We start from the raw sequence: 17,823 nt of genomic DNA, 5'->3' as shown, positions 1-17,823 counted from the left end.
AGACACGAAAGCTTTAGCAACTAATCTACACTTAATGACCCACCCAGTGATATTCTGAATATCACTCATGAAATCACCCAAGATATCCCTCAAGTAATTAAGGAACAAAAGAAGAAAAGGCACACTAATCTAGGAACTTCCTCTTTGCCCAGAACGTTGGAGGCTATACACCACACCCCTCAACAGTATTTATAGGAACTCAAACACCAGACTCTGCTCTGTTCCAGTAACAAGAAGCCGAAAGCACCAGCCTGAAGATGACGAGTGAGACCTCGTCGAAACGTCGCACAGACACCCCGACTCTTACACGGGAAGACACCCGAAGACACCAAAACCTGCATATATATATATATATATATATATATATATATATATATATATTTAACCTATATGATTTCTTTATTCCCACCCCCCTTTCTCCCCAAGGTATATTGAGCTATAATAACTCTGCCAGCTTTTAGCTAATTTTCCCTCTGTGCAGTTTTCCCAAAAGGGAATATATGGTACTGCTCCTTTAAGAGCCTGATGCCAACTGTGCCACAGCTTTTTGCCAGTTCATCCATAAGAGACAATAGCACCAGCTGTAGAGGGAGCTTATCTTCTGTACATATGGTAACAAATACGCCCTTGGGGGGGGGGGGGACAGAGGCATTGACTAAAAATAGCAAGTAAGCTTCATCTGTCTGCATTCAGCAGGTTTTGGCCATACAGAGCCAACACCAATATTTTAGATGAGTGTTTCCTCCTGCCCCCCAGGATAAGAGTTTCTGTAGAAAGAAAATAGTTAGGGTATAGTACACTTCTGATAGGAAAGCTTTGATTTAGGGCTAGAATGCACAATGTATGGCATATGCCGTTGTGAAATCCATGATACTGTGTATTCCACTCTTAAATCAGTATATATTTAATTCTGATATACCATCATGGGCATGTCGCCATAGTTAAGGTGTGAGGTTGGGTTGCCACATAACACTAAAGCATTGTCTATTAACTGAAATTTATTTCTTCATTATCCTACCTTTCCTTCAAGGAGCTCCAAGTGTCATACACAATCCCCCCCCCCATTTTATCCTCACATTTTATCCTATTAGGTAGGGTTCAAATGAGAAACTGTGAGTGACCCAAGGTCACCCAATGAGCTTCATGGTTTCATGTGAACCAAGTCCTGGTCCAACACTCTTCTCCACTGCACTAAACCATGGTTTCATGTAATGTGTGAGCCAGGTCTCTGCTCTGTCATTCACTGATAGGGTCTTCTTCATAGTGGTGCCCACTTTTTGGAACTCGCTGCCAGGGAACCTCCCAGGCTGTTAAAACATTCCCTTAACAACATAGTTTTTAAATAACTTCCCCAGCCACTGAATATACCAGATTGTTGTTTTTTGTGGATTTCATGAGCTCATTGTTTGGTTCAGTATTATTATTTTAGTTTGTTTGGGTTTGTCTGTCCCCCACATTTTATTAGTGGTACCAGCAAAAAGAAGAAGCTGATAAATGCATATATATATATATAGTTTCAAGAGCTTTATTTCCTTGATGTAAAGTTGTTATGTTAACAAGTCTATAGATATAGTGCAGCTTGCCATATGATAGTAACCAAATGGAAACTGGGCTACATAGTGAGTTGTTGTGCATTTCTACACAGAAGTCATTCCCACTGAATTCAGTAGGTATTACTCCCCCATAAATTGGTAAAGTTGCTGCTTTAATTCTCTAGATTTCATTCTAACTTTAATTCTATCCCTCTCAGAGTATTTTCGAATTCTAACTGATCTACAAGGTAGCTAATAGTCTTTTTGTAAATCTAAGATTATTACAACTAGCACTACTTGTATTTTCCTGCCCTGTTTCCCGAATGTTGTTCAATGACATGGAAGGATGTGATACACCTTTGCAGTATCTTAATTGCCTTTAATACACCCTGGGCAATAATTGGTGGTAACACTATAACAGAAGTAAGCAAAACTCATTTAAATGGGGTTTAATCTTTTCTATCAGCTTGGAAACCACTATTTTTTGTGTTGCACTACCTCTAGCAAACCAAAACATTTTTAAATGATTTTATACAGAAAGTATATAAACAGTAGAACAAAGTTAAGGATAGGTACAGAAAAGAGTTGGCCTAAAAACTAGATAGAACCTTTAGTTAGGCAAGAGTATTGAACACAAAATTTTCTGGTATAGTTTTAAAATAAATGGCAGCTGTTCCTCAAGTTCTTATCCAACTTGAGCTAGATACATTACCAAACAGATGCTGACTGTCCTCATTGCTGATAACGTATTTGCTTTGTCAGGTTTATTTATGAAACAGAACATCACAATGGCATTGCAGAATTACTGGAAATATTGGGAAGGTAAGCTGCTTAATAGTTATGCATCATAATGTTACTATTTGTGCTCTAAAGCAGAACGACTTTCAAAGAAAGTGAGGGTGGACTTTGGATTGGAAGAAATTTGTACAATTTGTACAATTTGTACAGCTTACCTTGGTTCGAAATGAAGAAGATAATCACTAGCGCTTACGGGGTGAAAACAAAAAATGTGGGAGTACTTCAGGATCAGACAAACCTGTCAAAGAATTCCTGTGTGTTTTAATACATAAGAATCTACAGTTTTGCTCTTGCTTGCAGTGTAAGTGAGCATTGTACTTGGGTATTGCGTAAATTCAGAATGAAATTTGAGTGGAAAACATGTCATGAAACAATAGAATAAAAGTGATTTCAAGAAAAGATTTCAGGATAAAAATGTAACATATTTTTTAAAACTATGATACATTAAATCTCTTCTCCTCCTTTTTAGTATAATTAATGGATTTGCCTTACCATTAAAAGAAGAGCACAAAATTTTCCTTCTAAAGGTATTATTACCTTTGCACAAAGTGAAATCACTGAGTGTCTACCATCCACAGGTAAATGATTCTGCATTTGAATTTCGTTTAAGAGTGTTGATTTAATAATTTACAAACTAATTCTGAGTATATATAGGAAAAGGATAAAATTAACGAAATGCTACAGAAATGCCACCCTCATTTACAAAGTTCGTTGTTTAGTAATAGGTATGATTTTGTTGTATATTAGAAGCCTGATACTGACTTAAATTAATGTCTGTGTATTTTGGTTGCTTCTGAAAACTATTAAGGTGGTTGGAATGGCTTTGTTGCATTTTGGGCTCACTTTAATTTCACAGTGCTGTAGCAGACTCTGATAAAATAAATGAAAGATCTATCATGCTACTAAACTCCCAGGTGTGCTGCAGAACTCCCCCATCCTAGTGTCCACAAGTAGCTGTCCAGAAGAGCTTGTCTTATGAATGGTGAATTGGCCTTTGCCATCTGGCTAGGAGAGTGTTGCTTTGGCATCTTTTGTGTGAATTTTGCAAGACGCTTTAGGGATAAAATCGCTCAACTTCAACCAGAATTGGATTTCACATTTAAAATGATGGTATCAGATGTCCCACTTTAGTTTGGCCTTTGACCGTTAACCTACTTGCAGGTCCTTTATCTGTTCTTTGATATACAGGCGTTGACCATTTTGTGCAGGGATTCCGTTCCTGGAACCTGCAAGCGCCAGCAGAGTGTGCATAAGCCTGCCCCGTTACGCCCCTGTTTTACCATCTACCAGGTCCAAACGGGGCGCAAGCATCAGTGGTCGCACATCAGCTGAATGCGTACAAAATGGTCACTGCCTGTATATTATTCAGTTTTGTTTTGGAGTGGTTTTATTGAATTTTAATATCATATGACTACATTGTAGTAACCTGCTCTGGAACCTTACGGTCAAGGCTAGGTAGGATTTAATAAAAAAATAAAAAGGTTATGGAATGAACTTCCAGGTAACATTCACCAGGCCTTGTCTCTCCGGCCTTTTAAGGAAAAGATAAAGCTAGTATGTTAAAGGTTTTTGATTATAAGGACATACTGAGTGTGGCTTGCTTTCATTCTGGGATATTCTTTTTCATTTTACTTGGGTGTTAATATGCCTCTGCTCTGTTTTTTGCATATGCAAGTTGAGATTTTTGTGGGTTGTATCCAGTTGTGTCTCTTCATTGATGGAAGGCTCTTTGATCCAGTGGAGGCTTTCATTAGGGTAGGGGAAGCTAATCTTTTTTTGTCCCAAGAGCTGTGTCACCCCCTAGCAAACCCTCCACGGGGAACATGCCACTGTGGGTGTGGTTAAAAAGTGATTGTGGCCACCCCATACACACACAAACACAAACACAGATGCATTCATCCTTAAATAAACCCCAAAATGAGCACTAAAATCACATCATAGTCGTTCTGGTACAGCAAGCAGCTTCAGCTTCCTCCCCATCACCCCCTCTCAACTAGAGCACAGGGTGCTCAGTTTTCCTCCACATCACCCAGCACCACAGTGGGGAAGATAATCTGACAGAGATGGGGTGAAGGGAAAATAAGTGATTGGGGAGGAAGGTGAACAAAATATCTTTCCTCTTCCCACTGCCATTGCTAGCGAAACGGAGTGCTCCAGAAACAGGAAGGAATAATAGAATTATAGAGTTGGAAGAGACCCTGAGAATAATCTAGTCTGAAAAATTCAGGAATATGCAGCTGTTCTATACGGGGATCAAACCTTCAACCTTGGCATTACCAGCGCCATGGTATACTTACCTGCTTCAGTTCTGTGAGTGGGTAGGGCTGTTTATAATGCTTCTGCTGAACTGTCTTTGTTGGTGTAATGCGATTTTGAATCATGCTTCAATCAATTGTTATATGCTTCCATTGTGTGTGTCCACTGCTTTTAGATCCTGCGGAATGAGGGGTGGTTTATAAATGTAAATAATGTCCCCACAGCTGGAAAACATGAGAGCACTCCTTCCTGTTTCTAGAGCACTCCAAACGGCTAGCGGGGGGGGGGGACCTGCTTTGTTGGTGCTGCAAGGAAATTGGGTCGGGGTTGACAAGCCAAATGAAAGGCACCACCTTTGCATTAGCAGAAAGAGAGAAGTATTTTCATTGATTCCCCTTCCCTCTGCAGCAGCTCCCTCCACCTCATCCCCCAGTTTGCTTCCAAGGGCTCAGGGGCCCCTTTGGAACAATGCTGTAGGTGGCATGGGAGGATGGAGGAATGTACAAAAATTGCTTCTCCTCCTGTGCCCCTCACCACCCAGCTGGTGGAGGCCTCCTCTGGATCAGAGAGCCTTCCCATTGGTGGAGGGACACAATTGCAAACAGCCCTATGTTTTTAACTTTCAAATTACCTCCATCAGCAAGGCGAGTTTCAAATGTTTGAAGTGAATACTTCCAGCATGCACTTTTCAGCTGCGGTTTGAAATACTGCTTTGTAGGTGTGCGCAGTGCTTCTTTGGGTGTCTTCCCCTCCCTCCTTCTACAGTAAACAACAGACATAGTATTTTTCCATCTACCAGGAAGCAAGGTGGTGTGTGTTCTCTCTTGCGCAGACACAAAGAGCCATCTGGAAAAGCTCAACTCTTGTTTGAGCAACATTGTAGACTATTATAGTTACAGTGAAGAATACACAGCTGCCTTTTGCTGGATGAATCCAAATTCAAATAAAGAGCACAATAGGCTACAGACCCACTGATTTTAGCCTATAAAGTTTATCACTTGCTTTTTGCCCCTCAGTTTCATTTATCCTTTCTGATAAATGCTCCTAGAATAGTAGAAGAGACAATAGTATTCAGTCCTCACTCCAACAGCAAGAGTGGAACTTCTTCTAAGAAATTGTGAATTTGCTTATTTTTTTCTTATAGTGAATTATCAGCTCTCACACATCACTGCCAATGAGGGCCGCTGTAGCTGCAAACCTTTGATGCCTTTCCCTTCAATTAATTTTATTAATTGTACAAAATGTTGCTTACGTTTTTAGTCATTGATTGTGTTTCTGGAGGCCTATGTGCAGTTACAGCAAAACCGAAGCTTCATGTCCCAGTGTTGCATACAAAAACTGCTTGTCTGATTTCCATAATCATTCTGGATCTGACAGCTGCCCCAGGTTAAAATTATTTTACAAAGGGATAGAAGTTGTCAAAAATAGTATCTTTTTGTGAGTTTGAATTTAGTAGTGTTGAAGAGGGCAAGTCAACAGTACGGTTTACTTGCTGAATAAAGAAATATGGAATCTGTCAAATATTCCCATAGATCCCGGTTAACCTCAAGATAACTAGGGTGGTGGTGGTTGGTTTTCCTCCTTCCCTCCATATTTCCAAAGATTTTGTTATTAGAAATAAAGAAGTGCCACCTCAACAAAACATTGCAGTGTGGAGTGTTACAGTTCAGTGTAAATAAGCAGGTATAGAAAACTACTTGTACAACGGACATTGTTGTATCCTACATGAATATCACAACCCAAGTTCTCAAGTTCACAGTTAAACTGTTCTTCTATAACCTACTTTGTGAGCCTTATTTGTAATCTTAAGTGTTGTTGAGGTTTTGCATTTTGCAATATATTTTGGGTTTCATTCACCAAAAATGAACATCCAATAACAACAAAATGTATTTGACTCCTGTATATATATATATTTTTGGTAGCCTAACAATGTTACTCTTTCCCCTCAATTTAGCTGGCATACTGTGTAGTTCAGTTTTTAGAAAAGGACAGCACGCTTACTGAGCCAGTAAGTTTAATTTCTTTTCTTACTTTTAAAAAACATTTTTAAAAGTTTTTACCAAAGTATTATAATGGAAATACATTTGATTGATTGCAGGGCAACTACCTTGTCCCCTGAAATAAGTTATGAATTGGTACAATGTTCTGCTTGCTAATCAGCTGATTGCAGTGACATCAAGCTTCCCTTGCCAATACAATCAGAATGCATTTTAAGATTTACAGTCATGCACTGACAGACCCATCTCTACCTGCCATCGCATATGATGTCAGGTGTGGAACAGGTGGGTGTGGTTTGGAGAAATGACCTCATGGGTCAAATTGAGACTCATTCTGAGTCTAATTTGGCACACTGGCCAGATGTTCCCCACCCATGTCTATCTATTTGCGTTTTCAGTTGGAAATGAAAATAGTGTGAATAGTTTTTCAATGTGCTTGTAGGAGACACTGAAAAACATCAACAGATGTATTTTGTCATGCAGATATTAGCTACGAGTTTAGTGTGTGCTTCCTCATCTCTTATTAAGAACATCAGTGAGTGTCATAAATAGTAAAATCACCTGCTTAACCAAAAAACCTTAAAATCTGTGTTTGTTACTTGGAGGTAACAAACTTTGACCTCTCCAGGATCTCCAGTCACTATGAGCACATTCTTCATAATCAGCATGACTATACAGAAAAACACATACAGAAAAACATGTGCATGAGAAATTTCAAACAATACTGGAAAAGATGTTGTTATTTTGAGATCATTCCTCTTAAGAATTACTTAAACTTTCTTCTATCCTGTTCGCAGAGGGTCAAAGTCTTTAAAAAACAAAATCACATTCAACCTTCATTAACAGTTTTTAATTCCAAAGTAAAACTATAGTGCCTGCTATTAGTCAAGAAACCTGAGTGTATATTGTTGTTACAATTATTTCATAATGGTGGCAGTCAATGCAAGCAATCCATGATAAATCACTGGACAGATTTATAATGTCCTGAACATTCCCTCCTCCCTCTTTTCTTTACAGGTGGTGATGGCACTGCTCAAGTACTGGCCAAAGACTCACAGTCCAAAAGAAGTTATGTTTTTAAATGAATTAGAAGAAATTTTAGATGTTATTGAACCATCTGAATTTGTAAAGGTTATGGAACCTCTTTTCAGGCAGCTAGCCAAGTGTGTCTCCAGTCCACATTTCCAGGTTGGTAATTCCAATAAATGCAGTACTGTAATTAAGTTTGACATTTTGACATTACACTGCATTAATCACTGCTTAGTGGATATGTTATATGCCTTTTAAATGGACCACCTTTCAGTATGTTGTTAGGCACAATATTTTAAGACCGGCTGAGAGCAGGAGAGGAATAAACTCAGCTACTGCAGCTGTGAAGTCTCCTCTCTATTATCAGTAAACAAAAGTACAGCTAGTCTTTCTGTTGCTTTTGACAGTACCAGTTTGGGTTTCTTGTGGATGCTCACACAGAAAGCATAAAAGAGCCACCTTTGAAGCTAAGGAAGCAGCAGGCAGGGGAACAGAAGAGCTCAAGTTGAGATGGGAAAAGGATTCTCTGCTTCCTAAAATGAGAGAACTGTATAAAGTGTACAGTATGTTAGAGTTGTTGAATGGTAAAATGCTCCCATGTCTCTCACGGCCTAGGACCCTCGTGCCTACGGGACCGCCTCTCCCGGTATGCCCCACGGAGAGCCTCAAGGTCCATAAATAGCAACACCCTAGTGGTCCCGGGCCCTAAGGAAGTCAGATTAGCTTCAACCAGAGCCAGGGCCTTTTCAACACTGGCTCCGGCCTGGTGGAACGCTCTGTCTCATGAGACCAGGGCCCTGCAGGATCTGATTTCTTTCCTCAGGGCCTGTAAGACAGAGTTGTTCCGCCTGGCCTTTGGCTTGGAGCCAATTTGATTCCCTCCCCCTCTTTCTTCTTTCTTTTTTCTTTTTTCTTTTTCCTTTCTCCTCCTGTGATGAGGCTGCATTTTAATACTGTAATGTTTCAATATTTTAATATTATATTTTAATCTTGTTTTTAAGTTGTATTCATTCAACTTGTTTTTATTACTGTTTGTTAGCCGCCCTAAGCCCAGCCTTGGCTGGGGAGGGCAGGGTATAAATAAAAATTATTATTATTATTAGGTGGCAGAACGAGCACTATACTACTGGAATAATGAGTATATTATGAGCTTAATCAGTGACAACGCAGCAAAGATTTTGCCCATCATGTTTCCATCCTTGTACCGAAATTCAAAGACACACTGGAACAAGTAAGTAGCCATTGAAATATATTGCTTGATGCCCTGAAGTCTAACTCTGTTCATGTCACCGCATTTTTATAGAAATATAAATCTCAATAAAGTTTGTGTGCTGCAGTTTCCTCATAGATATACAAGATTGTAATCGGTCAGAAGTATTTCTCTCAAGCAGGTTAGGTGAAGGTAAATGTCACATCACAATAAGGAGCTAAGAAAGATTGATTGGGTAGGTTCTTCCATATCTACGCAGAGTTCCCAGGCACACATCCTTAAAATCGCTGTTCACAAACCAGCCTGCCATGTTGATGCCGCACACAATGGCATAGTGGGGCAAGTCTGGTTCACAGCCCTCCCACCCTGCTGCATACAGCAGAGGTGAGGAATGCTTTTGCCTCCATGGGCCAGATCCTTCTCGGGATATGCCTTGTAGGCCAAATTTGACAGATGGGTGGGGCTGCCCACCTGTCAATCACCTGAAGTCACATATGCAGGGCTTGAAGTCCAAAAGTCAGAATGTCAGTGCCCCTCACATGCAACAAGATGCTTCCAAAAGGAAGTCCCGCCCTCCCCATGATTTTAGCAGCTTCCACATGCAGTGGGGCTTCCTTCCCCTCCTCTCCCCACACCCCCACAAAATTGGCTCTGTGGAGGTTCAGTAGAAACCCGTAGAACAGCACACAGTGGGAGGAGAAGGGGGGATTGTTCCATCCAGCAAGCTTGAAATGTTTGCCCTGGGGGAGCTAAAGTAAAGGGACCCCTGACTGTTCGGTCCAGTCGCGGACAACTCTGGGGTTGCTCATCTCACTTTACTGGCCTAGGGAGCCGGTGTTTGTCCGCAGACAGCTTCCAGGTCATGTGGCCAGTGTGACTAAGCTGCTTCTGGCAAACCAGAGCAGCGCACGGAAGCGCCGTTTAGCTGCGGTACCTATTTTATCTACTTGCACTTTGACGTGCTTTCGAACTGCTAGGTTGGCAGGGATTCAAACCGCCAACCTTCTGATCGGCAAGCCCTAGGCTCTGTGGTTTAGACCAGAGCGCCACCCACGTCCCCTGGGAGAGCTATCTCCTGTTAATCCCTCACTATGAATTGTAACCCATGATCACCAATTGACTCCCGGTACGTTTCCAAGCACAGTTGAAAGTGTTGGTGCTGACCTTTAATGCCCTAAGAGGCCTTGGCCCAGTATACCTGAAGGAGTGTCTCCACCTCCATTGTTCAGCCCAGACACTGAGGTCCAGCTCCGAGGGCCTTCAGGTAGTTTTCTCACTGCGAGAAGTGAGGTTACAGGGAACCAGGCAGAGGGCCTTGTCGGTTGTGTCACCTGCCCTGTGGAACGCCCTCCCATCAGATGTCAAAGAAATAAACAACTATCTGACTTTTGGAAGACATCTGAAGCCAGCCCTGTTTAGGGAAGTTTTTAATGTTTCATGATGTATCGTGTTTTTAATATTTTGTTGGGAGCTGCCCAGAGTGGCTGGGGAAACCCAGCCAGATGGGCAGGGTATAAATAATAAATTATTATCATTATAAGTTTATATTATTTCCCCTCTTTTCCCTCTTTTCCTTCTCTCTGCATTTCTGTCCTAGTTGGTTGTATTTTCATATAGCATGTCTCTCCTTTGTCAGTTTTCATCCACACAGTAGTTTAGAATTCTAGCATGAACCTGTTACTAGCCACCTTGATTCTGCAACTGCTATTTGCCTAAAGGACCTTTTAACTGAGCTACAGTGTGAATGCTGGATGTCCCATAGCCTGATGCTGGTGGCAGACTAATGACTACCGGTAGAGTAGCCAACAATGCATGTTAAATCTGCACAGTGAAAGAAAATGCTGAGTAGACAGTATTAAAAGTTGATTTACACTAACTGGATGTCAGTAATCCATTGATACATTGGTTTTTAAGTAACATGGATTACTTCATTGAAGATTTGGCAGTCTGTATTTTTTTTCGCTTCACCACTTGTGGCTGTCCAGTCATTCTGTCCTAAGCATGAGTAATATCACTGTGTGCAGTCACATACACAGAGTATATGGCACACCTTTGTACGTATTTAACTTGCATGATGCAAGGAGCCATAAAACTGGTTTGACTTTTGTATCTGATGGCCTAACATGTGAGAGATTATTTTTGCAGAATAACTTAACTTCTCTGGCAGGGAGTGCTGCCTAATTCAGGTGACGAGCTTTTACTTTCTAACCCTACCCCCAATACCATTTTCTGATCTGCTAATTTTAGCTTAAGATGTGAGCTGATAGAGCAACCAAAATTCTCCCACCACTGCCAGTGGCTGTAATCTATCAGTAAAATTACCTTGTAGAGACACTACAGCTGTGCTCAGGAAACATTTTAGCCCAGTATGTCTGCATAATGTTGCATAATTTTCATATCAGTTGCTAGAAACATGTTAGATGTAGTATGAAGTATTGGCAGCGTTCTTACTTCTTTTACTGAGGCTTCTGTTACTGCGTGGAATTTTGTAATATGGACGATTAATGTTAAAATTGCTGGAATTATAGCATTGATATTCAAGAGGAGAGCAATACAACATCTAAAGAGTGCTTGTTTTTTGGTGTTGAGAAGTTATAATGCATACTTTAGCTAATGGAAGCATCCAGTGACTAATTTCTGGATTTTATGGTGTGCGTGTATTTTGAAATAATCAAACTTCCAGAAGAGATATTTTGTAATTATTACTTTTAGAAGACATCTGAAGGCAGCCCTGTTTAGGGAAGCTTTTAATGTTTAATAGACTATTGTATTTTAATATTCTGTTGGAAGCTGCCCAGAGTGGCTGGGGAAACCCAGCCAGATGGGCAGAGTATAAATAACTTATTATTATTATTATTATTATTATTATTATTATTATTATTATTCTGAAGCCAAAATTTTACTTTATAGGACAATACATGGCTTGATTTACAATGCTCTGAAACTATTCATGGAGATGAACCAAAAACTGTTTGATGACTGCACACAGCAATTTAAAGCAGAAAAAGTTAAGTAAGTTTCCCCTTGAACATCTTCCTTTTCCCCCCTTTCATTTTGTTTTCCACTGATTAGAATAAGCACAATCACTTTTATATATATATATATAAAAACAATAACAACTGTTTAGCTCCCTGAAAATGTTCTCTTCCTGCTATTATCATCATGATTGGTTTATATTGCACTCCTGTATATTGTTTCACAGTGCTTACTGGAGCTGTGTGAAACCCATTAATCTCAATCAAAAATGGGCTGATTCACAATTCACTGTCTTGTTTTGGAGAATACTTGGGGAAGGTTTGAGCAATTTCTGGGATTCATCCAGAGCTCAAAAAGGCCCAGCCCTAGGAAACACCTCTATCATCAGATTGTAGAGTGTCAGTCCCTCTTCTTCCTTTTCTACACTTCACCAGATTAAAAGTTGTGGAGGAGAAAGGGGAAGCCCCACAAAAGCCAATGGCTCTCTGCCCTAAATGTTGCTGAGCATGCTCAGCAATCCCATTGTCCACAGGAACTCTGGGAGTTTTATTCATGTTCCTCCAGGAAGAACAGAGAATTTTATTTCCAGGAGTAAGCAAAAATATTTATACCCTGCATTTCCTCATATATTTCAAAGGGCAGCTTTGAAATGGGAGAGGGGGCCATAATACTTGTGGCCGGTGCATTAAAAAGAATGGGAAAATTGCACTTTGCAGAACAGATTAAGCAACCCTTGGTTTTACCCATAGCTGCTATATTCTCTCCCTCCCAAGGCTAGCCCTATGATGAGGCAAGGTGAACTACACTGCCCACGAAGCTGCTTGTCACTGCCTATTATGCTTTTATATTTGTTGGCTGGGTACAAATAATAAAATTATTATTGTTCCTGCCCACCATCGCAACCAGCCTTCCACTACTGCTGGTCACCATGGACCACCACCACCACCACCACCACAAGGCATTGAGTGGCGGTGCTCTTAACAGCAGGACTGTCCAGAGCATGGATCTCACCACTCCTCATCCTGAGGCTTTGTGCGTGAAGTAGCCACAGAAATTTGGCCACCAGAGTGCCATCGTTTTGCCATAACAGCAGCCAACACTACACAGAACCAGTCTGTTTAAACAGCACTTACCACCATTGCAGCAAAGTGGTGGCACAGGCAATCTCTGTGGTCACTTCAAACCTAATGCCTCATTCTGAGGAAAAACTACCTCAGGCAGGGCACAGTGTTTCACCAGCCCTACACAAATACACACCCCTTCAACATTTGGTTAAGTGGGGTGGGAAAAGATATTTCGGCCATGGCAAGGTTTGGCGTGGGGTTGAGCTTATCTTGTAATGACTAAGGGTTTTCTGGTATGTGGAGGAGTGGGGAGAGGATCATTTCTGAAATTATTTTCTAACCCCAATATATACTATTCATGATATCTTACGGCTGTTTAATCCTCTGTTATATTTAAATATATGTCCAACGTTAAACAAGTAAATACCAAAAAACCAACCCTGTCCTTTTCTGTAGTGTCAAGCAATTTAGTAATTTGATTTATTTGAAAAGTTCATTGAGCTTTTTCTGTGACGTGTGTGGGTTTTTTCCCCTAGGGAGAAGCTAAAAATGAAGGAACGGGAAGAAGCTTGGGTTAAAATAGAAAATCTAGCCAAATCAAATCCCCAGGTATTTCAAAAACGTTCAGAGGATGAACATTTCAACTGTACATTAGATACTGCTGGAACAATAAGGGCCACCAAGAATGTAACATTACCTTACTCACATTTTTTAAAGTAATTAAAGAAGATGACTCGGTGTGGCTGAAGTGGGCATCTTTTGGTGATTTCCAATTATCCGTGTGGCAATAACAAATACCACACAATAGCCTGGTTGTTAAAAGCTCTTCATTACATGGTCAGTCTTTAATAAATACTTCTTCTAAGAGCTGTAGCTGCCGCAGGTGAGCCAGAGAACAGTATTCATGTATGAACAAATTATTGACAAGCCAACAGAATCCACTGTTTGTATGTAATGTTGGAAAAGTCCACGCAGAAAACAGCATACATAATTTCTGGGATAGGTCCCAGGAACCTTGCAAGATGCTGCTCTCATACTTGTGACTCATCAGACACCACAAATGTGGGTTTAGGTGTTTTCCACATACTTCTTAACTGTCGCCTGAAAAAAATGTGACTAGCAAAATATTTAATTAGAACTAGCCCTAATATTCCTTGCCTGTTGAGATCAAGCAGGTGCCTTCACTGTACTCTTTTTTGGCACCTGTTTGGACAAGCCGACCCAGATGCTTAGGAAGTTGAGCTCATTTTAATCTGTTTTAGTATTTTACCTTTTGTATGTTTTAAAGTAGGGTTGTGGGTTGTTTTTTTTACTCCTTTTTATTGTTTTATCATTTTGTAAACTGCTTTGAGTATTTTTTAAGAATCAAGTGGTGTACACATTTTATGAAATAAAGAAATAATTCAAATAATACATTAGATCTGTAAGGGTGTTTTAAAATGTCATTGTGCCAGTGGCCTGTTGGCAGACTTGGTCACAACCGCTTTTGAGATGTCTCTCCCCCCCCCCCCATTCAAGTGGTATATAAATTTCATGGAATAAAACAAATAGATTAAAATCCCTCTGGTTTGTATCCAGAGTAGCCCTTCTGTTCACCAAAGGGTGGGAGATCCAGTAGAAGGAAGGAGGCTGATTTCTCCAATTCCCCCTGCAGCCTCTTACACCACTTCCCACGCTGTTCTGTAGGATCCTCCATCCCTCCTCCGGTTCAGGTTTTCAGGAGGCACAGAGCTGAATTTGGAATTGGCAGGAATTACCTCTCTTCTGTGAGCTGAGCTTCACTCATGGGATTGAACTGCAGCAATAGGACTCTCTTTTAGCACATCTACAGTAGAAATTTAAACTAGTTTTCAAATTGGTTTAATTGGAGGTCAACAAGAAGGAGTATTGGAAATCTTTGTTCTATAAAAAGAACTGAAAGTCCCAGAATTCCTCAGTTAGGAATCATGACAATTTAAACAGGTCTGAAAACTATTTTAAGTTTTAGTGCAGAGATATCATTTGCTGAGCAATTTTCTGTCGTTGTTGTTGTTGTTGAATGACAATCTGGTTTAAATCTCCAGCTAACATTGTAATAGCTATAGAGAAGATTGTTATTAGAAGTACATATTCAAATAATTTTATTTGGATGAATTTGAGTATTCTGCAGCATTTATTCTATCAGATGGCATGTCTGAAGCACCCAAAGAATATTGACAACACTCCCATTAGAAAAGTTTATTGATTAAGACCTTACTGGGGTTGTACTTGACCCTAGACTTACTTACAGAGAAGTAAATCCTGTGGAACTTAGTGGGATTTATTTCTGAGTAAAAATGTGTAAAATTGTGAAGGGAGTAAACTACGAAAGGAGTCTAGAATTGGCATTGATGTTAGCTATGCAAATATGATCAGTTGCTACAATTTCCATGATTTTTGAGGCACAGAGGTGGTAATCCTACATATAAATAAACCCTGTTGAACACTGTGGGAACATAGAAATTTGCTACCATGATACTTTCTTTTAAAATAGACTTCTTTTTCAAAGAATATTAAGTAAATTACAATTGGTTTTGTTTTGCTTCGTAATATGTTGCTTTATTAAATTACATAAAAGAAGATTTGGTGCAAAAGTACACCAATGCCAGTGATTGATCTCAGAATTTGCAACTCTTACACTTTTTATAAAGTAATCATGCATGCTCCTTGTGTGGATCAGTTTGTATAAATAGTGGACCCAATTTCATATAAACATATTGTTGTTCAGGTTAATTTAGTATCAGCGATAAGTTATTATAAAATGAATTTCATGCAGAAAATATATTAAAGGATTAATTGGTCTGTTGGATAATTGTTCAAATTAGTGACTTATCTTAGAGCAGATTTGCTGACTCATACAACTTCATTGGCCCCGTTTGCACATCCCAGTAGGCCATAGTTCATGGTTTACCATATCTTGCCTGCTTTGTTGCTTCTGGATAGCACTTAAGAGAAACAAACCATGATCCTTGGCTTACAGTTGCATCCAAACTGGATATCATAGTTTGTCTGGGTGAAACAAACCACAGTCTCTGGTTTGGATATAATGCTATCACCTATTTTTTACTGAGGTGCAAACAAGACCATATAGTCTCTTGATTCAGGTAGGTAGCCATGTTGGTCTGATGCAGTAAAAAAAAAAAAAAAATGCCCAGTAGCACCTTAGAGACCAACTAAGTTTGTTCTGGGTATAAGCTTTTGTGTGCGTGCACACTTGGTATCTGAAGAAGCGTGCATGCACACGAAAGCTATACCCAGAACAAACTTAGTTGGTCTCTAAGGTGCTACTGGGCAATTTTTTTATTTATTTCATATAGCCGCTTATTATTGGGAAGTGCTGATACCAATAATTGGGCTAATGCAAATATTTTAGCATGCTGGTCGTCTTTTCCTGGCATACCTTTAGCCATCATTTTGTGCAGTGATTGGTCTTAAATTCTTCTACTAAATTTTAAAATGGTAGGTCATCAACCAGTATAAAGATGTTTGCTCTAAAGGTTACTTTTGATTGTATCTTGGGTCCTAGGAGCTAGTTTAGGGTTTGACGGAACGTAGCTGACTGTCTCTCATTTGAATTTCCCATCACACCAATTTAGCGTGTCTAGTTTGGAAATCCTTCAAAGTCTCAAAGGTGGTGCGGGATAAGGGGGCTGGGTATAAAGCCAAACTGGGAGAACCATATTGTTTCATATTTCCATTGCAGAAACATAATAGCCCTTCTGGATCAGAGCAGTAGTGCATTATTCAGCATCTTGTTTCCCACAACAACCAGTCAGATGTTCTGGGAAGCCTCACAAGTAAGGCATTCCCCTTTAAAGCCATTTAAGCTAGTTGTCATAACCTCCTTCTATGGCAGCAGATTCCATAAATTAAGCACTGTGTGAAGTTATTTTCTGTTTCTGTTTTTTGTTTTTTATCTCCTGCAAATGAGTTTTATTGGATAGAACAACACATTTTCTCCACCATACACAGTTTCAAAAAACCTCAGTCGTGTCTCACCCTTAACTAACAGGTTTCAACACTGACAAAATGAACCTTAGATTATTATTTTTATGCTCATTTCATTATTTCCATTGGACATACGGCTTTATTAGATTTCAACAAGCAGTTTGGACTATCAAATCTCCTGTTTTTTTAAGATAGAAGCTATAGCAGTTCATGGTTTAATCCAAAACTCGATTTATGCAACAAAATGTGTAAATTACTCTTAATCAAGTGTGAGGGTAACATTTCTGTCAGTAAAATTGCTGTTGCTAATCTTAAGCTTTGCCATCAAAAATTCTGACATAAAACATTTTGCATTTGGTTAGCACTCAGTATTTAGTGACACCTGTCTGGTGAGCAGTCCTGTTGCAATGGAAACAGATGGGCCTTTAATTGAAGACTTGCAGGTGCTGAAAAAGACAGTGAAAGAAGAAGCTTGTCCGGTAAGCACATAGGAAGAAAAATTAGCCTACTCGTTCCAAACTTGATTTAGAAATTACTCATTTTGGTTAGTAGTTATGTTTTTCCTCTCTAAATGACAAATTTGAAACGAGCAGAATAATTTTAGTAATTTCTAAGTAGTTTCCTGTTGTCAGTAAAATAGTTATTGTAGCTGTTGACCTTGTCCCGTTGCATATGTGAGCAGTGAGAAATTTTTGTCCTGTGTTTATTAAGTGGCTTCACAACCATTAAAGTGAAGTGGGTATTTCAACACATATACAGTGAAGAGATTGCTTAACAGAACTCGCTTACTGAAATTCCATGTTTTTTTATTCCCTCGTCCCGTGTCTGCTGCCTAAGCACAAGACTGCTCAGCCCTGGCTTCCCTGACATCAGAGGATTGCCAGTGAGTCTTGATGCCCTCTCTGCCAAAGCCACACTGAGAAATCAACGCACATCTAGTTATCGGGTTCCATGAATATGATGCCTGTGGTTGCAATGGCACCCTTTGGTATCTC

At 39.8% G+C, this 17,823-nt stretch overlaps 1 protein-coding gene and 1 long non-coding RNA gene across 7 annotated transcripts in view; both read left to right on the top strand.

Moving 5' to 3' along the window:
- Positions 1–17,823, top strand: part of LOC309531244 — a 124,099-nt gene that overhangs the window by 98,512 nt on the left and 7,764 nt on the right. The window lies entirely within an intron of this gene.
- Positions 1–17,823, top strand: part of PPP2R5C (protein phosphatase 2 regulatory subunit B'gamma) — a 79,243-nt gene that overhangs the window by 56,195 nt on the left and 5,225 nt on the right. For 4 of the 6 annotated variants that reach the window (XM_082218065.1, XM_082218066.1, XM_082218070.1 and 1 more), the window contains 8 exons: positions 2,295–2,354; positions 2,800–2,908; positions 6,541–6,594; positions 7,601–7,771; positions 8,716–8,843; positions 11,733–11,834; positions 13,399–13,471; positions 17,191–17,307. In XM_082218065.1, the coding sequence (XP_082074191.1) occupies positions 2,295–2,354; positions 2,800–2,908; positions 6,541–6,594; positions 7,601–7,771; positions 8,716–8,843; positions 11,733–11,834; positions 13,399–13,471; positions 17,191–17,307 (814 nt within the window). The remainder of the gene's footprint in view (positions 1–2,294; positions 2,355–2,799; positions 2,909–6,540; positions 6,595–7,600; positions 7,772–8,715; positions 8,844–11,732; positions 11,835–13,398; positions 13,472–17,190; positions 17,308–17,823) is intronic. The other 2 variants (XM_082218067.1, XM_082218069.1) reach the window with 1 other exon arrangement.

This window comes from Podarcis vaucheri (assembly GCF_965113315.1).
Source record: "Podarcis vaucheri genome assembly, chromosome: 1".
NCBI lineage: Eukaryota > Metazoa > Chordata > Lepidosauria > Squamata > Lacertidae > Podarcis > Podarcis vaucheri.
This window is presented reverse-complemented; position numbering and strand designations above follow the sequence as displayed.